The sequence below is a fragment of the Phascolarctos cinereus genome, unplaced genomic scaffold, assembly GCF_003287225.1.
Source record: "Phascolarctos cinereus isolate Bilbo 61053 unplaced genomic scaffold, phaCin_HiC Scaffold_1;HRSCAF=81, whole genome shotgun sequence".
In the NCBI taxonomy this organism is placed as follows: domain Eukaryota; kingdom Metazoa; phylum Chordata; class Mammalia; order Diprotodontia; family Phascolarctidae; genus Phascolarctos; species Phascolarctos cinereus.
The window spans coordinates 186,010,143-186,037,723 of record NW_027555514.1 but is presented as its reverse complement, the minus strand read 5'-3'; the positions used below and the strand labels follow the sequence as shown (position 1 = coordinate 186,037,723).

Below are 27,581 nucleotides of genomic sequence, written 5' to 3'. Positions count from 1 at the left end.
TTCATAGATAAATCCTCTTAGATTTATTTATGTCATTTTTGTCGGTGTATACACACACACATACACACACACACACACACACACACACACACACAGACTTCTTTTTTTTAATACAATCCATATCCCATCCTGTTAAGGAAAAACCAATCCCTTGAGGGGCTCTGTTGGGCTTTCCCAGGATGCCCAACGGTAAGCAGGAAACTTCTTCCAACATTACCTCAAGCCGCAGCAGTCTCTATGGGTTCTGGGGTTGAACCAGGCAGCAGTGCTCCTGAGAAGGAAGTAGGGACAGGAGGAAACAATCCCAGCATGTCCAGGATTACAGGGGGTGGGTTTCCCAGGAGAATCCTGGGATAAAGGATAGGCTCCCAGAATTCCCAAGGGAAAGAGAAAGGGCAGGGGAATCTAAGGCTCTTTGGATACCCCCAAAAGAGTCAAGGGGCAAGAGGGAAACATTCATGCAAGGGGTAGAGGTATTGGAAGAGGGACACACAAATGACATGCACAACCCCAGACACCCAATCAGTTACAGATACAGACAAAGACGCACCCATAAAGGCCTTGGAAACGGGAAAGAATATGCACACAAAATAGGGTTATACACAATATGGGGACAGAAAGATGGCTTATACTTGCCTCCTTTCAAGGAGGTATAAATTAGCCATGGGGGCTGGGGCAGGGAGAGGCTGGGGCTCAGACCTAGGGAAATGGGAAGTGGGGCATGATTCCCAAGGGGCTGGCAGTCAGTCTCCAGATCCCCCAAGGTGAAAAGAGAGTCCTTTCAGTTTGATTTGGACCAGATCTTGGCGCTGCTGCGTAGCCTAGTTCAAGGAGAAAAGAAAGACTGATCATGAAGGGAAACTTCCAATTCTAAGGCCTCTAACACCTCCCCCAAATGATTGATTGGAGGAGCCAGATTTGTAGGGTTTAAAGCAGGAGTGGGGAACCTGCGGCCTTGAGGCCACATGTGGCCCTCTAGGTCCTCAAGTGTGGCCCTTTGACTGAATCCAAACTTCACAGAACAAATCTCCAAAAGGATTTGGTTCCCCACAGGTTCCCCACCCTGGTTTAAAGCAGCCACAATCCCTCACAATATGGAATTTCTATTGGGTAGGCTCACCCTTTCCCCTTAGAAGCTTTCTTGCTGGGCTGGCGCTGGTTGGTGCCTGGGGCAGGCTCTCTCAGCTCTGTCAGATGTTGCTCTGGATCCTGGGATGTGGCTGCAGCAGCTGCTGCTGTCGTTACCTTGATGGTTTTCTTTAGGTTGGCCACCTGCCAAGGTAGGAAGGATGGTATCATCCCACTCTACACTTTGCTCTCTGCTCACCATTTTCCATAGCTAAGTTCACTACTCCAGTACTCTTGTACAAACCTAACTGTCCTTCACACTCCAAGATATGGAACACAGAAGTTAGAGAAACTATTTATATATGGCCCCTTCCCTAGAGCCTGTACCCTGTTTCACACTCTGCTCACCTCACTCTCAATCTGCTGCTTCAGGCCCAGCTGCTGTTCTTTATGCTGGTTGGCACGGCTGACCTGCTCCTCAATGCCTGACAATACTACTTCACAGCCCATACACCTGCAGGAAAAGAGGGGGAAAAGGTGTTCCAGCAGTATTGTTGGGGTCAATGAATCTCAGACTTGGTTTGAAGGGAACCTTGGGTTCTGAGATCTAAATCTTAGCTGAGATGCAAAGTCCCACATTTTGAATCTTAGCAGTATCCCTCTGAGTCAACTGGGGAAGACCATGAAATTCCCTAAGAGAGACAGGGGGGAAAACATATATAAAATGAGAGATAAGGTACAGTAAGAAACAGAAACTGAAGGGAAAATGGGGCAAGAGATACTGAAGGGAAAGCAGAATAATATGGGGCCCTGGAGACGAGATGAAATCAGAGGGGATACAAAAGAAGAAACATGGATTGGGGAATGGCAGAGAGAAATCCATGAGACTCAGGAGGGCTACAGCAAATAGATGTTGAAGGGTGAATAAGACTTCAAGGCTGAGTTAAGTGATTGAAACTTCATGAAAAGTTATTCTTCAGGTGGCACCATTTCTGTACCTTTACCCCAACCATCATCTCAGGGACTTTGGGTCTAAACCATAGTTCCACACCATCTCTTCTTCTCTCCTGATACTATTCTCTTTGTAGTAGTGTGGGAAAGAATAGTTGATCTCCCTACTCCCAGAATCTTTAGCTCCACTAGTGCATACAGTTCTTTCACCTACTCCAGTTCGGCCATTTCTGAAGTTCCTCCTTTCTGCTCTATCTTGGGGCACCAAATCCTTTTATAAATTCCATCACAGAGATGGGCCTTACTGTTATTAGATAAAGTCTCACCATTCCTGGAGGGTTTGAGCAATGGAACTGAGGTCCTGACGCTGAATGTCACGCCCAATGCTATAGTCTACTTCAAGCCGCTGGTTCCGCTGGTCCAGGGAGCCTCGAAGCACATCTGCGTACACAGCCTCAATCACAAGGTCCTCTAGCTGCCGCACATTTCGTAAAGCTAGTGCTTCTAGAAGCACTGCATATGGAATACACTGAAATCAAAAAAATGGGAAGAATGGATGAAAAAGGGATAAATATCCTAAAGGAACCTATTTTCCATCTGGCCTGCTCTGTCATTCCCAATTCAGAAGCTGAAAGGAAAAGAGAGGGGACCTACCCCCACTTCACTACCATAAGAAGTTAGGGGTTTTAACCTTCCTTTTATACCCCCCTCATGCCTGTCTATTTGCCTAGGACATCAATACCAAAAAGGCTAAGTCCTCATGTAGTCTATAGAAGTGGGAAGTTAAAGGGTCCTAAGTCTACCCTCCTCTATGGGTATGTATAATGAGAAATGTTATGAAGAAAATGAGAATCACAGTTGGGTCAGAGATTCCCCTATTGCAACATGCTTTCTATAAGAGGGAACACAGAAAACATCATACCAGAAATTTTGGGTAAAGGGGTGGGGTTGCCCCAACAACCTACCTTGACCTTGGCAGCCAGCGTGACAACTGACAGATGTCGAAGCTTGTTCTTTTGAGCCTCTGTGAGGGGGGGCAAGTTCCGTGCTTCAGCTAGAAGAGCAAAAGAATGAACAGTTATGAAGTACATTCTATTAGGAGCTACTAAGGTGACAGAGAAGCTTAAGACTTAAAGAAGAAGACAATCACTTGAAAACATCTACAAGAAAAGACTCAAAGAAAAATGAAGATTGGACACAAGCACCCTAGAACAGTTAATGAAGGAGCTAAAAAAAAATGATTCTAAAAACAAAGTGAGTATTATAACATTAAAAGAGAATTAATAGCTTGATGAAAAGAGATACAAAAATCTCACTGGAATCTGATGCTAGTGTGGGCCAAGATGGCAGAGTAAAGGCAGGGAACTGCCTAAGCTTTCTCAAATTCCCTTCCAAACAACTTTAAAATGACACCTCAAAATGAATTCTGGAGCAGCAGAATCAACAAAAGGACAGGGTGAAACAATTTTCCAGCCCAAGGCAACTTAGAAGGTTGACAGGAAAAGTCTGTTTCAATGGCGTAAGAGTGGAGTACAGTCCAACATAGGCAGTACCTGGCAAGCCAGCAGCAGACTGGGCTTGGGAAGTCAGTGCAGGCCTTGGGGACTGAATTGGTGGCAGTGACTTCCAGAGCTCTCAGCCCACAGACAGTTAGGGGGCAAAACAACTGAAGGAGCTTACAGGAAACCCTTTGATAACAATGGGTACAGGACTCTATTACAGTGCCCATACAGGCATCTGGGTTACAGTCCCAGGATAAGGAGAAGCACTAGAGTTTGAAGCCACAGAGGAATAGGGACCCTGGTCACAGTTTCAGGGTGGAAAAAGAGTGCTTGTGGTTTGCTCACACACCAGAGCACAGGCCAGGAGAACAATGATCACATCTCTTAGATCATACCACCTTAGAAGAACTGAAAAACTTATAGGTCACCAGAATTAGTTCTGAAACCAGCAGAAAAAAACCTTAAGCTTGAGTGTGTTTCCCCTCCATCCCAAGAACAGAGCCTTAACTTTAACATAAAGTGAAGTAAAGAAACAGACTGGAAAAATGAGAAAACAATAACAACAACAAAAATAACCTGATCATAGAAAGTTACTATAGTGACAGGGAAGCTCACCACACAAACTTGGAAGAGTACAACAATGTCAAAATGGCTACATGCAAAACCTCAAAGAAAAATATGAATTGGTGTCAGGCCCAAAAAGAATTCCTGGAAAAGCTCAAAAAGGATTTTTTAGGAGCAACTAGATGGCACAGTGAATCAAGCACCAGCCCTGGAATCTGGAGGACCTGAGTTCAAATCATCCAGCCTCAGACTCATAACACTCACTAGCTATGTGACTCTGGGCAAGTCACTTAACCCCAATTGCTTCACAAAAAAAGAAAAAAAGGATTTTTTAAATGAAGTAAGAAAGGTCAAGGAAAACTTAGGAAAAGAAATGAGAGAGCTGTAAGAGAATCATGAAAAAAGAGTCAACTACTTGGTAAAAGTAGCTCAAAAAATACAAAAAGATATTTAAAAATTCACAGAAAAGGACTCCTTAAAAAAGTAGAATAGGCCCCTGGGGGCAGCTAGGTGGCACAGTGGATAGACCACCAGCCCTGGAGTCAGGAGGATCTGAGTTCAAATCCAGCCTCAGACACATAACACTTACTAGTTGTGTGACCCTGGGCAAGTCACTTAACCCCACTGCCTAGCAAAAACAAACAAACTAAAAAACAAAAACAAAAAAACAGAATAGGCCAAATGGAAAAGGAGGTACAAAAACTCACTGAAGAAAAATTTCTTAAAAATTAGAATTGGGCAAATGAGAGCTAATGACTCCATGAGACATCAAGAAACAATAAAATCAAATTAAAAAAAATTAAAAAAAGAAGAAAATTGGAAATATCTCATTGGAAAAATAGCTGACCTGGAAAACAGATCTAAGAGAGAGAATTTAAAAATCATTGGATTACCTGAAATCCATGATCAAAGACATTATATTTCAAAAAATTATTAAGGAAAACTGCCCTGATATCCTAGAATCAGAGGATAAAAAATAAATTGAAAGAATCCACCAATCACCTCCTGAAAGAACTCCCCAAATGAAAACTTCCAGGAATATTATAGTCAAATTCCAGAACTCCCAGGTTAAGGATAAAATACTGCAACAATCAGAAAGAAACAATTCAAATATTGGGTTGGGTTTTTTTGTTTTTTGCTAGGCAATGGGGTTAAGTGACTTGCCCAGGGTCACATAGCTAGTAAGTGTCAAGTGTCTGAGGTCACATTTGAACTTGGGTCCTCTTGATTCCAAGGCCAGAGCTCTAGCCACTGCGCCACCTAGCTGCCCCCAATTCAAATATTGTAAAGCTGCAGTTAGGATAACACAGAATTTAGCAGCCTCTACGTGAAAAGATTGGCTTGCAATATGACATTCTGGAGGGCAAAGGAGCGAGGATTACAACAAAGAATCACCTACTCAGCAAAACTGAGTATAATACCTCGGGGGGAAAAACTTGACATTTAATAAAATAGAAGACTTTTAAGCATTCCTGATAAAAACACCACAGCTGAACAGAAAATGTGATTTTCAAATACAAGATTTGAGAGAAGTATAAAAATGTAAACAGGAAAGAGAAATTATAAAGTATTCAATAAGGTTAAACTGTTGATATTCCTATATGAGAAAACGATACTTGTAACTCTTAAGAACTTTAATTAAGTCTTAGTCAGAGAGAATATACATATACAGAAAGTACAGGTGTGAGTTGACTATGATAGAATGATACCCAAAAAAAAATAAAATGAAAGGATAAGAAACAGGGATGCATTGAGAGAAAGGGGAAGAGAAAGGCAGAATGGGGTAAATTATCTGACATAAAAGCAGCATAAAAGAGTTTTTACAGTAAAGGAAAGAAGATGGGAGGGAGGTGACAGGCAATGCTTGAACCTTACTCTTATCAGAATTGGCTGAAAGAGGGAATAACATACACACTCAGTTGGGTATAGAAATCTATCTTACCCTACACAGAAGTAGGAGGGAAAAGAGATAATAGAAAGGGGGACCTAACAGAAGAGTGGGCAGATTGGGGGAGTGGTCAGAAGCAAAACATTTTTGAGGAGGAACAGAGTGAAGGGAAAGAGAGAGAAGGAAAAACAGAAGGAAAAAGAGGATGGGGGGTGAAACAAGGATGTCCATTATCACCATTGTTGTTCAATATTGTACTGGAAATGCTAGTTTTAGCAATAAGAGAAGAAAAAGAAATTGAAGGTATTAGAAAATGGAAAGAAGAAACAAAGCTATTACTCTGCAGATGATATGGTGATATACTTAGAGAATCCTAGAGAATCAAAGAAAAAACTACTTGAAATAATAAACAACTTCAGGAAAGTTGCAGGCTATAAAATAAACCCACATAAATCATTGGCATTTCTATATATTACCAACAAAGTCCAACAGCAAGAGATAGAAAGAGGACTTCTGCTTCCGGGAGCCAAGATGGTGGAATAAGAGGTGAGTTGCTCTTACCCTCCCTTATTAACCCCTGAAAGCCCAGAAAATATCACCCTAGGAGAAACCTTGGAACAGCTGAACCAGAAGAAAGATGGGGTACAGCAGTCTAGTAGCCTAGGTAGCTTGAGGGATTAACAGGAAAAGCCCCTCTTACTCTGGGGGAAGTAGACCAATACTGAACAAGAGGCGTCCCAGCAAGGTAGTGGAAAGCCCCACCTCAGCATACCAGGAGGAGATCCTGAAGCCCAGGTGGTGGAGGAGACAAACACTAACACCTGGACCCCAGAGTGCCTCACTGAGGGCGGGGGAACCAGTGGAAACCAGCTTGGGAAAACCACCAAATGCCTGGGCATTCTACAGAACCAGCTCTCCCAGTGCCTCTGCAAAACAGCAGCACTCCAAGGGGCCCCAGGCAGATAAACATCCTGCAACATCCATCTGAAAGGAGCTGAAGAAAGTGAAAGGAAGGAAAGTCCCGGGTGAGCAGGAAATCTCCAGGAGCCACACTACCCAATCCTACACCTACAGTTCCAGTGTTGCTGATTCCAGCCCAACACCAGGTAAACTGCCAGAACCCTACAGCCTCCACCTACCAACACTAGAGGCCCCAGCACACAAAGACAATGACCAGGCCCTAGGCTCCCAACAGAAGAAGCTTGGGTCAGTGACCTCTGCTCAATCTCTTTAAAGGCCAGGAAATAAGCAAACACCATGAACAAAAAGAAACATACAACAGATTCTTAGTATGGGAAGAGTGAAGATCAAGGCAGAAATTCTGAAGAGGACAACACTGTCAACAAATCCACCTCTGGAACCTCAAAAGGGAATATGAATTGGTCTGAAGTCCAAAAAGCCTTCTTAGAAGAGCTCAAGAAGGATTTTAAAAGTCAAATGAGAGAAGCAGAAGAAAACATGGGAAATGAGAGGTATGCAAGAGAGAGTCAATAGCTTGGATAAGGAAGGACAAAAATTAACTGTAGAAAACAAGTCCTTAAAAAATACAATTGGCCAAGGGGCAGCTAGGCGGCACAGTAGATAGAGCACCGGGGCCCTGAAGGCAGAAGGACCTGAATTCAAATCCAGCCTCAGACCAAAACACTTGACACTTACTAGCTGTGTGACCCTGGGCAAGTCACTTAACCCCAATTGTCTAAAAAAAAAGAAAAATACTATTGGCCAAATGTGGAAGGAGGTACAAAATCTAATAGAAGAAAACAATTTGTTAAAAATTAGAATTGGTCAAATGGAAGCTAATGACTCTATGAGACAGCAAGAATCAGTCAAACAAAAACAAAAGAATGAAAAAACAGATGAAAATGTAAAATACCTCATTGGTAAAACAACTGACCTGGAAAATCAATCCAGGAGAGACAATTTAAAAATTATTGGTCTACCTGAAAATCACAATGTTAAAAAAAGAGCCTGGACAGTATCTTTCAGGAAATCATAACGGAAAACTGGCCTGAGGTCCTAGAACCAGAGGGTAAAATAGCCATAGAAAGAATCCACCCATTGCCTCCTGAAAGAGATCCCAAATTGAATACAGCAAGGAATATAGCAGCCAAATTCCAAAATTACCAGGTCAAATAAAATATTGCAAGGAGCCAGAAAGAAACAATTTAAATATCATGGAACCACAGTCAGGATTACACAGGACCTTGCAGCTTCTACATTAAAAGACCGTAGGGTGTGGAATACATATTCGTAAGGCAAAGGAGCTTGGATTACAACCAAGGATCAACTACCCAGTGAAAATTAGCTTGATCTTTCAGGGGAGGAGATGGATATTCAATGAAATAGGGGACTTCCATACCTTCCTGATAAAAAGACCAGAGCTCAACAGAAAATTTGATCTTCAAATACAAAACTCAAGAGAGACATAAAAAGGTAAACGGGACAGAAAGAAACATATTACTAATAAGCACATCCCTACAAGGGAAGATGACAAAACAGTTCTTGAGAACTGTATTGTTATTACACCATGTTAAAGGGATATACATAAAGGGGGTGGGTATAAATTGATTTTGATGTAATGATGAAAAAAATCTAATCAAGTGTGGGTTAAATGGATCCAAGCAGGTGGACTAATCTGATCTAAGAAAATGTACTGAGAGAAAAGGAAAAGAGGAGACAGACAAGGGTAAATCCTATGATGTATCATAGGAAAAAGTACAAAAACCTATTACAGCAGAGGGAAAGAAGGGAGGGAGATGGGCATTGTTTGAACCTTACTCTCATCAGATTTGGCTCAAGAAGGGAATAATAGAATCAGTTAGGTATAGAAATCTAATGTGCCCTATAGGCAGTAAGAGGGAAAAGGGGAAAGAAAAGGGAGGGGTGATAGAAGGGAGGAAAGAAGTAGTAAGGGTAAAGGAGAAAAGGGAGGGGGCTAATAGAAGGGAGGTGGGACTAAGGGAGGCAGTGGTCAAAAGCAAAACATTAGTGAGGAGGGAAAAGGAGAATGAAAAGCATAAAACAGGGGGTGGGAGGCAAGGAGGATGGAGAGAAAGACACATATAGTAATCATAACTGTGAATGGGATATATGAATGCAATGGAATACTATTGTGCTATAAGAAATGACAAACAGGCGGACTTCAGAAAAACCTGGAAAGACTTGTATGGTTTGATGCTGAGTAAAGTAAGCAGAACCAGGAGAATGCTGTACAGCCACATTGTGCGATGACTAATACTGATAGAATTAATTAACCCTTCTCAGCAATACAAGGATCTAAGACATCTCCAAAGGCCTAGTGATGGAAAATGCTATCCACATCCAAAGAAAGAACTAAGGAATTTGAATGCAGATCAAAGCTTGCTATTGGCTACTTTTTTTTCTGTTGTGTTTTGTTTCCTCTTTCTGGTGGTTCCTCCTATTAGTTCTAATTCTTACTTACAAGATCACTAATGTGAAAATATGTTTAATAGGAATGTATAAGTATTGGGGAGGAAGGGAGAGGAAAATTTAAAACTCAAAAGCTTATGGGGCAGCTAGGTGGCGCAGTGGATAGAGCACCGGCCCTGAACTCAGGAGGACCTGAGTTCAAATTCGGCCTCAGACCAAACACCTGACACTTACTAGCTATGTGACCCTGGGCAAGTCACTTAACCCCAACTGCCTAAGCAAAACAAACAAACAAAAAAAAACCCAACAACAAACTCAAAAGCTTATGGAAGTGATAGCTGATAAATTAAAATAAATTAATTTTAAAAATCTAAAAAATATATAGAGAAATTCCATTTAAAGTTACTATAGACATCATAAAATATTTAGGAGTCTACCTACCAAAACAAACCCAGGAACTTTATGAACACAATTACAAAACACTTTCCACACAAATAAAGTCAGATCTAAGTAACTGGAAAAACATCAGTTGCTCATAGGTAGACTAAGCTAATATAATAAAAATGACAAGTCTACCTAAGCTAATTTACTTATTCAGTGCCATACCAAGCAAACTGCCAAAAAATTATTTTATAGATCTAGAAAAAATAATAATAAGATTCATTTGGAATAACAAAAGGTCCAGAATATCAAGGGAACTAATAAAAAGAAATGCAGGGGAAGGTGGCCTAGCCATTCCAGATCTTAAACTGTATTATAAAGTAGCAATCAACAAAACTACTCGGTACTGGCTAAGAAATAGAGTGGTAGATCAATGGTATAGGTTAGGAAGAGAAAAAAAAAGGAAAAATAGGATGGAAGTAAACAGTTAGTAATCATAACTGTGAATGTGAATGGGATGAATTCACCTATAGGTGAAGCAGGGAAGCAGACATCAAAGTTGATTACAAACTAGAATCCTGCAATATGCTGTTTACAAGAAACACATGAAGCAGAAAGACACACACAGAGTAAAGCTAAGGGGACTGGAACAGAATCTATTATGTTTCAGCTGAAGTAAAAAAAAGCAGGGATAACAATCATGATCTCGACAAAGCAAAAGCAAAACTAGATCTAATTAAAAGAGATAAGCAAGGAACTACATCTTGTAAAAGGTAACACAGACAATGAAATAATATCAAATAATATAGTTTTAGTAAACTATATGCACCCAACGGCATGGCATCCAAAATCTAAAAGGAAAATTTAAATGAGTTACATGAGGAAATAGTAAAACTACACTAGTTGGGAACTTCAACTTTCCCTTCTCAGAACTAGACAAATCTAACCATAAAACAAGAATTTTAGAAAAATTAGACATGACAGACCTCTGGGGAAAACTGAATGGGAAAAGAAAGGAATACAGCCTTTTTTCAGTGGTACATGGGACATACACAATAACTGACCATGTATTAAGGCTTAAAAACCTCACAACCAGGGGCACTTAGGCGGTGCAGTGGAAACAGAAGCAGCCCTGGAGTCAGAAGGATCTGAATTCAAATCCATCCTCAGACTACTAGCTATATGACCACGGGCAAGTCACTTAACCCCATTGCCTAGCCAAAAAAACATCAAAACACCTCACAACCAAATGCAGAAAAGCAGAAATATTAACTGCACCCTTTTTTGATCATACTTCAATAAAAATTACATTTAATAAAGGGCCATGGAAAGACAGATGAAAAATTAATTGGAAACTAAATAATATAATATTAAAGAATAAGTGGGTGAAAAAACAAATCATAGAAATAATCAATAATTTCACCAAAGAGAATGGTAACAATAACATACCAAAATTAATGGAATACAGCCAAAGCAGTATTTACGGAAAAATTTATATCTCTAAATAAATCTAAAGCAGATCAATTAATTGGGCATGCAACTAGAGAACTAGAAATAGAACAAATTAAAAATTCCCAATTAAACACCAGATTGGAAATTCTGAAACTCAAAGGAGAGATTTAAAAAACTGAAAGAAAACTATTGAACTAATAAATAAAACTAGGAGCTGGTTTTATGAGAAAAAAAAACAATAAAACTGATAAACCACTGCTTAATTTGATTGCCAATATGAAAAATGATTCATCACCAATGAAGAGGAAATTAAAGCAATTATTAAGAGCCATTTGATCTAATTATATGCCAAGAAGTCTTAACAATCTAAGTGAGATGGAAAAATATTTACAAAAATATAAATTGCCCAGATTAACAGAAATGGAAATAGAATACTTAACTCTATCTAAGAAAAAGAAATTGAACAAGCCATCAATCAGCTCCTTGAAGAAGAATCTCCAGGGCCAGATGGATTCACAAATGAATTCTACCAAACATTTAAAGAACAGTTAATTCCAATACTATATAAACCATTTGGAAAAACAAGTAAAGAAATAGTCCTATCAAATTTCTTTTATGACACAAATATAGTGCTGATACCTAAACCAGCAAGAGGAAAAACAGAGAAAAAAAACCTATAGATCAATTTCCCTACAGGATATTGAGGCAAAAATATTAAATAAAATGCTAGCAAAGATATTATAACAATATATCACAAAGATTATACAAGATGTCCAGGTGGGATTTATACCAGGAATGCAGGCCTGGTTCAATATTGGAGAAACTAACCATAACTGACCATTATCAATAACAAAAACAACAAAAATCATATAATCATATCAATAGATGCAGAAAAAGCTTTTGACAAAATACAACACTATTAAAATCACTAGAAACAAAGTTATCACCCACAAAATCCAACAGAAAGAGATAGAAAAATTCCATTTAAAATAACTGTAGACAATATAAAATACTTGGGAGTCTACTGCCAAGATAAACCTAGGAAATATATAAACACAATTACAAAACACTTTTCACACAAATAAAGTCAGATCTAAATAACTGGAAAATTATTAATTGCTCAAGGGTAGGCTGAGCCTAGATAATAAAAATGACAATTCTACCTCAATCAATTTACTTATTCAATGCCATACTAACCAAACCACCAGAAATTTATTTTACAGGGCTAGAAAAAAAACCAATAACAAAATTCATCTGAAAGAACAAAAGATCAAATATATCAAGGGAATTAATGGAAAAAAAATGTGAAGGATGATGGTCCAGCCAGACCAGATCTCAAATTGTATTATAATCTGGTATTGATTAAGAGATAGAAAAGTGGATCAGTGAAATACATTGGGTACACAATACATAGTAGGTAATGACATAATAATCTAGTGTCTGATAAACACAAAAATCTCAGCTTTTGGGATATCCACCTCCAGAGAAAGAAATCATGGAGTCTGAATGCAAATAGAAGCATACTATTTTTTTCTTTATTTTTTTTGGGGGGGAGTGGGGGTGGGGGGTTGTGTTTTCTTTCACAACATGACTAATAGAGACATATTGACTACACGTGTGTAACCTACATCAAATTGCTTGCTGTCTCAGGGACGAGTGTGGAGAGGGAGAGAGAGAATTTGGAACTCAAAACCTCAAGAAATTAATGTTAAAAATTGTTTTTACCTGTAATTGGAAAAAAATTATTAAATGATCTGGGGAAAAAACTCACAGAGGAAAGTAACTCCTTGAAAACTAGAAATGCCCCCCAAAAAGTTAATTACTGCATGATAAATTTTTTTAAATGAAACAAAGTCAAAAGACTTCTAATAAATGTAAAATATCTCATACAAAAAAATGACCTGGAAGACAGACTAAAGGAGATATTTTAACAATTACTGGACTACCTGAAGCCCATGAACGAAAAAAGTAGCCTATAATTTCAAGAAATTAAACTTGCTGTTTGAGACAAAAGCTCATAGGATTTTATGAAGAGTTGTCTGATGGATCATAATAATCCATCGATAACTAATAATCAACCACCTGAGAGAAATGCCCCAAGCTATTCAGAGAATGTGATGCTGGTGGGAAGTCAGCATTGGGAAAAGCCGAGAGGCCAATTTTAGCCTCAGTCTAAGACGGGATCCTCCTGGCTCAGTTTCCCCATGTTCCTTTGAAACGGAATGTTACCCATCTGGCTATTGCTGAGTCTGACTATGAGGTGGATTTGATACTTCGTGGTTGGAAAACTGAGTTATCTGAATCCAAACAGAGCTAAGGATGTTTTATCCTCTCATATTTGGGCCCTAAATCTAGTCCCTGCTTTACATCTGGGTCCTGTAGTCTTTTCTGTCAGATTTGTGTCTTCCAGACTACAGGTCATTCACCTGAGGTTGGTAGCAAAGAGTGATTACCAGCCACCGTACCCTCATTGTTTCCTGGATGTGGCCTGTGCTCAATTCCAGTTAGCCACTTCTTTGGGACCTCCTTGAGGCAGGGACAGCTCTATGCCCCTTGTCAGCAGGAAGCAGTTTCAGAAGCCAAGACCTTCATCCCTTACCCCAAAAGAATTTGGGTCCCATTTGTGTGAGGGGGTAATGATGAGGATAGGATCTAGAACCCAAAAAGGAAAAACCCTGGATTTTCCCACATGGCCAAATCTCTGGCATTCCCCTGAGGCTATGATCCGATCAACTGGCCTTTCACTGTGGCTACACCCAATCTCCCAATTCTGTTACCCTTAACCTAGCCTGGCCCTCCATTGTCTTACCTCCCTATGGCCTCTGGCCATTTCCCAGCCTTAATCATAGGTTTCATTCTCCCTTGGCCTTGTGGTCCAGGTCCCAAGAGTTCTGTTCACCCCAGCTTACTGGCTACTCCCATCCAGATCTCGTTAGACACCTCCTCCAGTCACCCCAAACTACTTGGCCACTCCTAGATCCCTCCCATAGTCTTTTTGTATGTAAGGTCCATCTTGTCTCCATTAAGATGCACAGATTCTTATAATCTAGCCACTAGCTCACTAATGTTCAGACTCCTTAAGAGTCTGCTCAATATGATGGATATTCTAATAAACCTTATCTTTGGCTGAAAAAAAAAGGAAGAAAGAAAGAAATTATAAAGGAAAACTGCCCAGATATGTTAGAATGTGAGGGCAAAGTAGAAATACAATCTACCAGTGACCTCTGTCAGGAAAAGAAAAAAAAAGCAAAAAACCTTCAGAAATATTATCAAAATCAAAGCTTCTAGGTCAGGGAGAAAATACTGCAAGCAGCCAAAAAGAAAGAATTCAAGTACTGTAGAACCACAGGCAGGAACACACAAGACTTAGGAGCCATCCTATAAATGAAAGGAGAGGTTGGAATATGATATTCCAGAAGGCAAAGGATCTAGGATTACAACCAAAAGTAACCTACCCAACAAAACAGTGTAATTCTATGGGGGGTTGGGGGATAGATATTTAATGAAATAGAGGACTTTGAAACATTCCTGATGAAACAACCAAAGCTACATAAAAACTCTGACATTCAAATTTAGGACTCAAGAAAAATATAAAAAAATAAATATAAGTGCGAAATCATAAGCAATTAAACAAGGTTAAACTGTTAACATTTTTATATGGGGAGGTGATACATGTAACTCCCTCAGAACTTTATCATCACCAGAAGTCTGAGAGACAAACTAATTAGAAGGCCTGGTTGTGACTTTATTATGCTTGAATAATCTCAGAAGAAGAATGGAAGGATGGCGGAAAAGGATGCACTGGAAGAGACAGAAAGGTAGAGGAAGAATGGGTAAAATCATCTCTACAAATATGGTGCACAAGGAAGAGTTTATACAGTGGCAGTGGCTGTTGGGCAGAGAGCTAATCTAAACTGATTCAAGGAGGGAAGAATACACACACACACACAAGTGACTGGGTACAGAAATTCGTCTTGCTCAACAGGGAAATAGGAGGGAAAAGGTTTAAGAGAAAGGGATGGAGAATAAAAGGGAGGGTAGATTAAGGGAGGCAGTAGTCAGAAGCAAAATGATTCAGAGAGGAGACACGGTTAAAAAAAGAGAGAGAGAGAAAAGGATAAGTATAAGAGCATAGAATGGAGGGAAATAGTTAGCAATCATAACTGTGAATGTGAATGGGACCAACTCACCCATAAAACAGAAGAGCATTAGCAGAATGGATTAGAAACAAGAATCCAACAATATGTTGTTTATAAGAAATACACTTAAAACAGAAAGATACATATATAGTTAAAATAAGGTGCTGGAGCAAAATCTATTATGCTGCAGCTGAAGTAAAAAAGCAGGAGTGGCAATCATGACCTCAGATAAAGCAAAAGCAAAGATAGATCTAATAAAAAAAGATAAACAGTGCAGTTGTGAACCAATACACTCTGGAGAGTAATGTGAAACTACACCCAAAGGGCTATAAAAATGTGCATACCCTTTCATTCTGCAATAGCACTTCTAGGGCTATATCCCAAAGAGATCATAAAAATGGGAAAAGGATCCACATGTACAAAAATATTTATAGCTGCTCTTTTCTGTGGTGGCCAAGAATCAGAATTTGAAGGGATGCCCATCAACTGGGGAATGGCTGAACAAGTTGTGGTATAGGAATGTAATGGAATACTATTATGCTATAAGAAATGATGAGCAGGTAGACTTCAGAAAAACCCGGAAAGGTTTATACAAACCGATGCTGAGTGAAGTGAGCAGAACCAGGAGAATACTGTACACAGTTAACAGCCACATTGTGAGATGACTAACTTCGACAGACTTAGCTCTTCTCAGCCATACAAGGATACAAGACAACTCCAAAAGCCTCATGATAGAAAATGCTATCCACATTCAAAAAAAGAACTATGGAGTCTGAATACAGAATGAAGCACAATATTTGCTCTTTTTTTGCTTTGTTTTGATTCTTCTTTCTCGTGGTTCCTCCATTTGTTCTAATTCCTCTTTATAACATGACTTATGTGAAAATATGTTTAATAAGATTGTACATGTAAAGCCTATATCAGATTGCATGCCATATTGAGAAGGGGGGAAGGGAGGGAAGAAGAGAAAATTTAAAACTCAAAAGCTTATGGAAGTGAATGTTGAAAACTAAAAATAAATAATTTGAAAATTAAAAAAAAAAAGATAGGGAAACTACATTTTGCTAAAAGGTAGCACAGACAATGAGTTAATGCCATGTTAATGGCCCAGTGGATAGAGCACCAGCCCTGGATTCAGGAATCCTCCTGGATTCAGGAGGACCTGAGTTCAAATCCAGCCTCAGACACATAACACTCACTAGCTGTGTGACCCTGAGCAAGTCACTTAACCCCCACTGCCCAACCAAAAAAAACAAACAAAATAAATTATTAAAGGAAAAATTAAATAAGTCACAAGAGGCAACAGACACTAAAACTATAATAGTGGGAAACCTCAGTTTACCCCTCTCAAACCCAGATAAATCTAACCATAAAATAAACAAGAAAGAAGCTAAAGAGATGAACAGAATTTTAGAAAAGTTAGACATGATTCTTCTCTGGAGAAGACTGAATGGAAACAGCTATGCATATGATGTTTGCAAAACTTAACCATGCAATAGGGCATAAAAATCTCACAAACAAATGCAGAAAAGCAGAAATATTAAATGCATGTTTTTCTGACTGTAATGTAATAAAAAATTATTTTCAATAATGTTTTTATTTAGCCAGCTTGTTGCTCCCTTATCTGCATTAGGTAAGGGGTGAAGAGGGAGCAGGCCTGCAAATCCCAATTGACTGCCCCCAGGACTATTGCATGTAGAAGCATGACACCATGCAGCCCCTTTTGCCTTCCCACCATCCAGCCTTTTGGGGTGCTGGAGCCAATCTCTTTGTGCAGTTGAGGAATCAGGGACATCCGAATTCTATCCAAGTCCCTGAGCAGCAAGTTCACTGCTGTCAGTCTTAAAAGGCCTCCAGCTTGTGAGGTACCAGCTGAGGGTCTCACTGGCCCTGATGTATAAAAAACTCTGTTTTTTTGTTGTTGTTAAAGTACTTGAGCTATTGGCTTAATGACTAGATCTGTTTCTGGTGCTTTTAGTTTGCATCAACTCTGCCCATCTATTGTTTCTTATATTAATAAGAATAATTGGGGGAGGGGGGCTAGGCAATGTGGTTAAGTGACTTGCCCAAGGTCACACAGCTAGTAAATGTTAAGTGTCTGAGGCTGGATTTGAACTCAGGTCCTCCTGACTCCAGGGCCAGTGCTCTGGCCAGTGCTCTATCCACTGCACCACCTCGCTGCCCCTTAGAATAATATTTTTTTAAAAGGCATAGATTGAAGCATAGATTAAAAAGTAATGGGAAACTATATAACTTAATCCTAAAATATGGATTGGGTCAAAGAACAAATCATAGAAACAATAAATAATTTCACTAAAGACGGCAATAATGAGACAATATATCAAAATTCGTGGAATGCAGCTAAAGCAGTATTTAGGGGAAATTTTATATTTTTAAACACTTACATCAATAAAAGAGAAAAAGAGCAGATTGATACATTGGGCATGCAACTAAAAAATTTGAAAAACAATAAATTAAAAATGCTCAATTAAATACCAAAATAGAAATCCTGAAAACCAAAGGAGACAATGACAAAATTGAGATTTAAACCAATCACTGAATTAATAATTAAATCTAGAAGCTTTAAAAAAAATAAATAAAATTGATAAAACTAGTGGCTAATTTGATTTTTTTTAAAGAAGAAAACCAAATTATCAATTCCAAAAATGAAAAAGATAAATTCACAATCAATGAAGATGAAATAAAAGCAATTATTAGGAGCTATTTCACCCAACTATATGCCAATAAAACTGACAATCTAAATGAAATGGATGAATATTTAGGAAAATATAAATTGCCCAGATTAACTAGACAGAAAATAGAACACTTAAATAACTTTATCTCAGAAAAAGAAATCGAAAAAGGCACAAATGAACACCCTAAGGGAAAAAAAAACAACATGATCAGATGTATTTACAAGTGAACTCTACAAACATTTAGAGAGCAATTAATTCCAAAACTACATAAACTATTTGAAAAAACAGGTAAAGGAGCCCTACCAAATTCTTTTCATGATATAAATATGGTCTTGATTCCTAAACCAAGCAGAGTTAAAACAGAGAAAGAAAACCAATTTCCCTAATTAATATTGATGCAAAAATTTTAAATAAAACACTAGCTAGGGAATTACAGCAATATATCACTAAGATCATTCAATATAATCAGGCTAGATTTATACCAGGAATGCAAGGCTGGTTCAGTATTAAGAAAACTATAAGCATAATTGACCATATCATTAACAAAACAACAAAATCATGATTATTTCAATAAATGCAGAAAAAGTCTTTAACAAAATACAACACCCATTCCTGTTAAAACAGTAGAAAGCACAGGAATAACTGAGACAAGGCCCTAAAATGACAAGAAGTATCTATTTAAAACCAAGAGCAAGCATTATTTGTAATGAGGATAAGCTAGAGTATTTTGAATCAGCTTAAGGGTGAAGCAAGGCTGGCTATGGCAATACGGCAAGAATAAAATTTAAGACATAAGCATAGACAAAAATAAATGTGATGGAATACTATTATGCTGTAAGAAATGATGAAAGGATGGGTTCAGAAACACCTGGGAAGACTTATATGAACTAATGAAAAGTGAAGTGAGCAGAACCAAGAGAACAATTTATACAATAAGAGCAATATGTCAAGACAATCAATTTTAAAAACTTAGTAATTCTGATCAATACAGTGACCAATCATAATTCCACAGGAATCATTATGAAATGTATTATCTACCTTCAGGTAGAAAACTGATGGACTGAAGAGTGCAGATCAAAGCATATTTTCTTCTATTTCTTGATTTCTCGATTTTTAAAATTTATTATTATGAAGATATTTGTTCTACATGACTATACATATATAATATATGCATGTGTTGTATGTGTAATACATATGTATGTATATATATGCATATATGTATGTGTATATATATGTGTATATGTGTGTGTGTATATATATGATTTTGTTTTTCTTGCCTTCTCAATAGGTGGGTAAGAGGGAAAGAATTTGGAACTGAAAATTAAATTAAATTAAAAAAATAAAGTGCATGCTTCTCATCTGATCCTCACAACTATTACTTATGAAGGGTACAAATATTATTATTGTATTTTATAGATGAAATCAACGATCAGGGAAGTTGACTTGCCTATAGTCACAAAGCTAGTAAAAACACTGTTAGCAGTGTTAGGAAGTGCTGGGGCTGTAACTCAGGTCTTATGAATGTGGATTTCATATCTCAAAACTGAAGAAAGGCCCTAATTCCCATCCTCCATTGCCCAAGCCCTGAGTTTCTAATGTCAGTCTAGGTTCTGGCCCCTAATGCGCTTAGTCAACAAATTCAACTAAATTCATCAAACTTTTATTAAATACCTACTTCATGCAGAGGATTGTGCTGGGCACTGGGTGAGATAAAGTTTACGTAATGCAACATTTCTGCCACCAAGTTACTTAAAGTCTAGGAAAGGATAATGCATATACAAAAATCTAGAATACAAAATAATATATAAATGTTCCCTAGGAGTTTAATGCTGAGCAGTAACCTAGGAACATATTTCCATCAGTATATTCCCAAGAAATTCTATGCTTCTCTGTCCCCTTCTCCCTTCATAGCCCCATCCTACCACCCAGACCCTCTGCTTACCTAGATAGTCTGCATATGTCCCATAAGCAAACACTGTGAGCAGTCGGAATGTGGGAGCGAAGTCACTCTCTGCCAGCTAGAGGAAATAGGGTCACAGGAAAATAGTCACCCCACAATTGCCAATGTTTACATTGCTCTGAATTCATATGTGTCCCCATTCTATTTATCTAACCCTGTCTCCCACTACTATTCAATATTCGCTACGAGAACGGTCTAGCTTCATTAATGTCCTCAAAGTCCTCTATCCTCATTCTTGCCTACCTCTTTTTGTTTATGTTGTTTCCTCCCTGACCTGGAATGTCTACCTTCTACCCACATCCCACTTGTCCTTCAGCCAATTTCAATTCCCATCTTCTATTTGGAGCCATCCTGCTACCCATGCTGATTTTCTCCTTCTCTGAATTCCTAATTATCTGTATCACTTATTCTAGTCCTGAACCACACTGCCTTTTATAATTACTTAACTACTTTTGTGTTTGTAGTTCTTTTGCTTCTCTAAATATATACTCCTAAAGGGAGTATTTTACCTCATATTTCTGAAGTGGAGTGGCACAGTGCCAAAAAACTTAGTAGGTGCTTAGTCAAAACTGACTGAATGAACTATTTTCTAGTTATTTCACGTGCTTAACTCTTTTCTTTCAATGAGACTAAAAATTCCATGAAGAAGGAATCATGTCTTACACTTCTCTTACATACTTCAGAGGGCCTAACACTGTCCAAAACTCTCAAAAAAGTAGAATGAACAGCCTCAAAAGGTAGTGAGTTCTCATTACTAGAGTTGTTTTGGCAGTTAGATAATTATTTAAAGATTCGTGCTCGATATGGGGGAAATAGATGATTTCTAAGGTCCCTAACACATCTGAAATTCTGTGATTCTATGTTGGGTACAAGCCCAACTCAATAAATGCTTACTACTACTGCTGTAGAATGAAACTTCATAGCTCCACCCTACAGAAAACAAGGGGCAAAGGACAGCAACATTCTCTCCACCAAAAATTAGCCTAAAAAGGCAGAGGAATCAACTCATAAGGTCATTAAGACCTTGTGATCTTTGTTCTGTGGCTAAAGATATACAGCACCTAAACAGATATAGATAGATAGATAGATAGATAGATAGATAGATAGATAGATAGATAGATAGATGTATATATATTCATATATACATCTATCTATCTATCTATCTATCTAGGGGCAAATGTACATGTCATTTTGACCCACAGGGCAAAAGCCCTTACCTAGACAGACATACCTGAGAGTTAAGTACATTCGAAAACTAGAATATTTGTCATGTGGAATACCTACTAGGATCACAAGAGAAGGGCAAAATTATGTGATAAGGGCAGTAATTTCAAAGCCCCCAAAATTAGATATATTTTCTTTCCAAAAAATTTTATTCTCTACCTCAATATTCCCTTTCTCCTTTAAAAGTCGGTCAGTATGGATATGGGTTATATGGATATGGAGAATAGGTTGAAATATATTAACTAAAATGTTGGTGCTTGAAAGTTACTGCTGAGATGGTTATGATCCTGATTTAAGAATTCCGGAGAAAACCAGAGGATTCTGGATAATGTGTGAATCATAGGGAAGGAACCTTCTATTATTTGGTGAAAGGTTGATGTTCTAATTATAATAAGAACAAGGTCAATAGGTCAAGAAATTTATAACCTTGCCTTATGAAACAACAAAGTGCCATGCTGTCAAAGACTGGCTAAGGAAGGAATCTCCATAGCTTATTTAGAATTTTTATAGAACTAAGCCTATCTTACTTATTCTCTCACCACCCTGGTCAAAGGATTAATTAGAGATGTTTAAAAATGGAATGAACTGCCTATGGAGGCAGTGAGTCACTGTACATATTCAAGCAGTGCTTTGATGAACACTTGGTTGGCAGAGGAATTGACCTAGGGAAGCTCTTCCCCTCTAATTCTGGGATTTTATTATTCTAATGAGTCAGAGAATCTCAGAAAAGGTCTTGCTTCCATTTGGCCCTTGCCCCCTCTATATTCACCATCATTGGGTCTTTTTGGAACCTGCTTCTATCTCCAAATCCCTATTTCTGTGGAGGGCATACCCCTCCTTTCAGTTACCCAGATTTACAACCTTATTGTATCTTTGACTTAACAATCTTGACTCCTAACTTTCACTAAACACCACATGTCCAAAGAGCTGCCCAATTTTGTCATTTCTATCTACTCAACATTTCTAGAATCTTTTCCTCTCTGTTCACTCACAAAACACCCTACTTCAGATACCTTACCACTGCTTATCTGGACTACTGCAATGGTCTCCTAATTGGTCTCTTTGCCTAAAGTCTCTTCCTACACCAAAAGGAGTTTTATATATAGCCAACTTCTTTAATTCCATTTAGACCTTACCAAGATTGTGTATTTTTCACTTGGTGATCTCATCAGCTCCAAAAATTCCAATTTTTATATCTATGCTGATGATTCTCAGATCTACTTGGCCAACCCTAACCTCTTCCTAATCTTCAGACTCCCTCCTCCAACTGCAACATCTCAAACTAGATGTCCTGTAGACATCATAAACTCAACATGTGCAAAACTCAACTCATCTTTTTTAGCCTAAACATTCCCCATTTCCAAAATTCACTATTACCATTGAGCACACTACCTTCTACCTAGCCTCTTAACTCCAAGTGTCATCCTCGACTCCTCACTCTCCCACTCTTCATAACTTCTCTCTCATATAAAACCCCTTCTCTCCCCTAACACTGTCATCACCCTGGAATGCCTCATCCCTTCATGCCTGGACTACTGAAATAGCCTGCTGGTTGGTCTCCCTGCCTCAGATCTCTCCCCATACTCCAAACCATCCTCCACTCCACTATCAAAGTATTCTAACTAAAGTACAGATGTGACCATGTCTTAACCACCTCATCATCTTATCCCAACCCCTCCCCAGTCAATAAACTCTAGTGGCTTCCTATCACCTCCAGGATCAAATATAAAATCCTCTGTTTGTTATTCAAAGCCCTCCACAACCTGCCATCCTCCTATCTTTCCAGTCTTCTTATACATTATTCCTTACCATAAACTCTTCAATCTTGTGACACTGGCCTCTTTGTTGTTTCTTGAACAAAATACTCTTCTAAATCTGGAAATATTCACTGGCAGTTCCCCATACCTGGAATACTCTTTTTACTCATCTCTACCTCCTGGCTGCCATGGATTCATTTAAGTGCTAGCTAAAACATATTTTCTTCAAGCTTTTCCTGATGCCCTTTAATGCTACTGCCTTTATTGAATATCCCCAATTTACCCTGCAAACATCTTTTCTGTATATAGTTGTTTTTGTGTTGCCTCCCCCATTGACTGTAAGCTCCTGGAGAGAAGGGACTGTCTTTTGCCTTTCTTCCACAGCACATAGCACTGTGTCCGGCACAGAAGTACCTAACAAATGCTTACTCTCTGACATACTGTAATACTTTTTTGTTGGACACAATCAGAGAATCTCAATATTAGAAGGGATTCAAAAGCCTATCTATTCAAACCCCTAACTGAATAGGAATCTTCTCTATATCTCTGACAAGTGATCACCTCCACAACTTCTGGAATTTCTTTTAGACAGTTTCAATGGTTAGAAGAATTTCCCTTACATGCAGTCTAAAGATGTCTCTCTGTAGCTTCTACCTAATGCTGCTACTTCTCCCTCTGGGGCCAAGCAAAACAAGACAAAGCCCTCTTTTAAATTCTTGAAGAGAATCTGTCTTCTCATCTCCAGGTTAAACATCTTTAGCTCCTTCAACCAACTGCAACTACGTTGACTGAATCCACTACAAATTTACGTTATCTTTTTTCCCAACTGGATCGTCACTGTAACAAGGCAACCTTTTTACTGCTCTTCAACTGATTCTCTATCCCACTCTTCACAATGGTTTTTCCAAACCTCTTCTCTCTTCAAGCCTTCAAGAGCACCTCCTCTCCTACCTTGCCTGAGGTCTTTGCCTCATGGTTATTTACCAAAACTTCCTTTTCTACCATTTGACAACCTCCTTATCTTTTAACCCCTTGTTATCATCCTCCCTCATTTTTACTTTGCTCCAGATTCTGAAAATGAGGTAACCATTCTCACCAAATCCAACTTCTCTATGTTTACTCTCAATCCCATTCCCTCCTACCTTCTATAGCAGACTGAACTCACTATCATCACCTTTTCCTAAATCCCTATTAGCTGATTCTTTTTTGCTACTTCCAAACATGACCATATCTCTCTCATCCTTAAAAAACTTTACTTGAACCTATTATCCACAATAATGATCATCTTATGCCTCTTCTCCTTCTCCTAACTAAACTCCTAGAAAAAGCTCAGTTTCTACTTCCTTTCCTTTTACTGTCTTTTTAATCCGCTGTAATCTGGCTTCCAACATCATCATTCAATTGAAAGTGTTCTCTCCACTCTTAACTGCCAAATCTAATGGTCTCTCTCTTCTTAATCTAATCCTCCTTGATTGCAGTATTTGGCATTACTGACCACCATCTCCTCCATACTTTCCCCTCTCTGAATTTTCATGGCACTGGTCTCTCTCTATTTTTCTCCTGTTTGACTGCTCCTTCTACAACACTTTTGCCAATGCACCATCCATGTCACACCCAATAACTATGGGTGTACCCCAAGGCTCTGGGCATCTTTTATCACTACACTCTTTCATCAGCTCTCATGGATTCAATTACTCTCCATGCAGAGGACTCCCAGATCTATATATTCAGCCCTATTCTCTCTCCACTAACTGAATAGGCAGTACCAAATGGATGCCCAACAGACATCTCAAAAACGTACAGAAACAGAACTCATTATCTTTCTGTCCAGATTCACCCCTGTGTCTGTGAAGGATATCACCTGGGTTTGCAACCTCATTATCATCCTTGATTCTTCCTCTTACCCTACATAGCCAAACTTGCCAAAATCCTGTCATTTCTGTGGAACACATGTACAACATCTCTGAAATCCTTTTCTGTCTATCCATTCAAACAATGCCCTAGATCAGACTATTCATCTGATCCCTCCTTCACCCCAGTCTTACCTGGCTTACTGCAATGACCTCCTAATTGGTCTCCTTACTTACGTCTCTTCCCATTCCAATTTTTTCTCCATAGACCTGACAATGATTTCCCCAAATGCAGGTTGGACCACTGTCACCTCCCTAGTTAACAAACTCCATGGTTTCCATATTGCCTCTACAATCAAATATAAACTCCTTTCTTTGACATTTAAAATCTTTCACAATCTGGCCCTAATCCACTTTTCCAGACTTATTATATATTACTTTCTGGCTTCTTGCACTCAAATTCAGCATAACCAGCCTCTTGACTGTTCCTCACACTCATTCAAAAAACATAACTATAGTATCCAAACAGCAGAACCACATAAATAGGAATGGATTTATATTGAAAATGTTTTCCTGGGTTGAAATCAGAGAAAATTTACTTTTGCTCATATTTACATTGTAAATAGTGAATACTTACACAAAGAAATGTGACTCTAAATCAAAAGCTATTATGTTCACTATTTATTGTGTATCTAGAAAAAATATATTTAAAAAGAAATTCACTTGTTTGGTTAACTATACTGATACCATAATAAATTACTAACCAAATTATTATTTACAGGTTCACATAGGACATACACAGGGAATTTTTTGAAAATAAGAAAGTATATTCAAGCATAATGCTCTCATCGCACTGAGAATAAGCATAAAAAGTTTTCTGGTACTGTAAAAATTTTTTAAATTTCAAAACATTATTTCATCTTTATCTCATCCTTTTCAACCTCTGCAATTCCTCTTTTAGAGTTTCAATGGTCAGAATATTTCCCTTACTATGCAGTCTAAATATGGGTAGCTTCTACCCAGTGGGCACTCACCTTTTTCAAATTCCTATTTTTGCATGTGTTTCATAACGCATATGTTCGTAGAGTAATTCATGCATATAACTTTAAAATATATACATTTTAGTGTGTTTGTTCAAAACATGTTTTACTGATGGAACTGGGCCCAGGATCAAAAAAAGTAGGGAGATCTCGTGCCCCTTGGTTGTTTGTTGGTTGTTCAGTCTCGTCAGACTCTTTGTGACCCCATTTGTAGTTTTATTGGCATAGATATTGGAGTGGTTTGCCATTTCCTTCTCCAGCTCATTTTAAAGATGAGGAAACTGAGGCAAACAGGGTTAAGTGACTTGCCCAAGGTCACACAGCTAGTCAGTGTCTGAGGCCAGATTTGAACTCAAGAAAATGAGTCTTCCTGACTCCATGCCTGGCACTCTATCTACTCTGCCACTGCCCCTTACATCTTACTTTTTCACAGGAACCAAGCCTTTCCCTACTCATCTTTTGTTAGTTATCTGCCTAGTAACCTAAAAGAACCTGTTAATAATAATAGAAGTGATTCTCTTATATATCTCTAACTTCTCAACAGAAGCCTTTATTGTTGAAAGGCCTCTTAACCCTAACCTCAACGAACCCTATTTGTTTTTGAGCCAGATACATGGGCTGAACAGTACTAGTCATTGGCTGCCACTCTCTGCTCTAATCTAAAAAGGGGAGTGAGGGATTGCTGATGGAGTCTCCATAAGAAGGTCTGCGGGACTCCTCAAATCAGGTACCCACCTCTCGGACATTGGGCATGTCCAACAGCTCCCCGAAAACATAAACACCTGGGGCCTCCAGCACCTGGTGGATGAGGGTAGCCAAAGCAGCACCTTTGGCTGACTTGGCCAGAAGCAGGAACTGCTCCTGGTTCTGCCCTGTCACCTTCACCTCAGAGCTCATGGCTAGACTGGGCTGGGGGCCACTGGGCTCAGGAGGCTTGGAGCTGCAAGGAAGAAGGGGGTTGAAAGCAGGCAAGAAGGGGGGGGGGGAAGTCCTTGTGGGCGGGGCACTGCAGGATGGGAAGCACAGAATCAACCAAACACAGTCCACGGTCCAGAGGTGCTTGATCAACACAGGTCAGACTAAGACCAGGACTGGGGAGAGGGAGAGGTTCCCCAAGAATAGGAGATCCGGGCCTTATGGACTTTACAAACGGAGGTTCATTGGGGGAAAAAATCAGACTAGTGTTCGGGGAGATGGGGCCAACCACATCCCGGGATGGTGGACTTCTTTCCCATTCCTTGACCCCGCCCCCCCCCGACCTGGGCCCCACCACAGAGCAGCACTCCACCGAACGCTGCGTTAAGGGGGAGTGATTGCACCCTTCTGCTCTGCCCCTCCCCCTCCTTCGAGGCGAGGGGTGTGCGCGTGCGAGGCACGTGCCCCTGATCGCCTCCTGGCCCGCGTGACCCCTGTCCCCTTCTCGCCTTCCGCCGGACTCCGCCCCCGCCCCCACGGCCTCCCACCCCCTCACCTCCCCACCCCCGCCCTTAAGGGGGCCGACTCCAGGGCCTGTGGACTCTAGCCCAGCGGCCCCAAACAGGCTCTGTAGGGCTGCGGCTACCTGTCAGCTTCGCCTTTCGCGTGCACTTGGAGGAATGGCCCCTCCCTCACCTCCGCCAGCTGCTAGAAACCGTTACCAATGCCTCCCTCCGTGGCCACTCTGGCCACAAAACTCTATGACCGGCTCCCAAGGCCCCCCACTTCCGCTCCTTTACGTCA

The 27,581-nt window shown here is 39.4% G+C and overlaps 1 protein-coding gene across 1 annotated transcript; it reads right to left on the bottom strand.

The window, feature by feature from the left end:
* On the bottom strand, positions 1 to 27,581 carry COPS7A (COP9 signalosome subunit 7A). Its single transcript, XM_020994144.2, has 8 exons — positions 27,424 to 27,581; positions 26,598 to 26,802; positions 19,974 to 20,049; positions 2,985 to 3,073; positions 2,346 to 2,548; positions 1,477 to 1,582; positions 1,121 to 1,272; positions 1 to 821 (listed from the first exon to the last, which is right to left on the bottom strand). Exons 2-8 carry the CDS (start codon positions 26,757 to 26,759, stop codon positions 782 to 784), a joined length of 828 nt encoding a protein of 275 aa, XP_020849803.1. The 5' UTR covers positions 26,760 to 26,802; positions 27,424 to 27,581; the 3' UTR covers positions 1 to 781.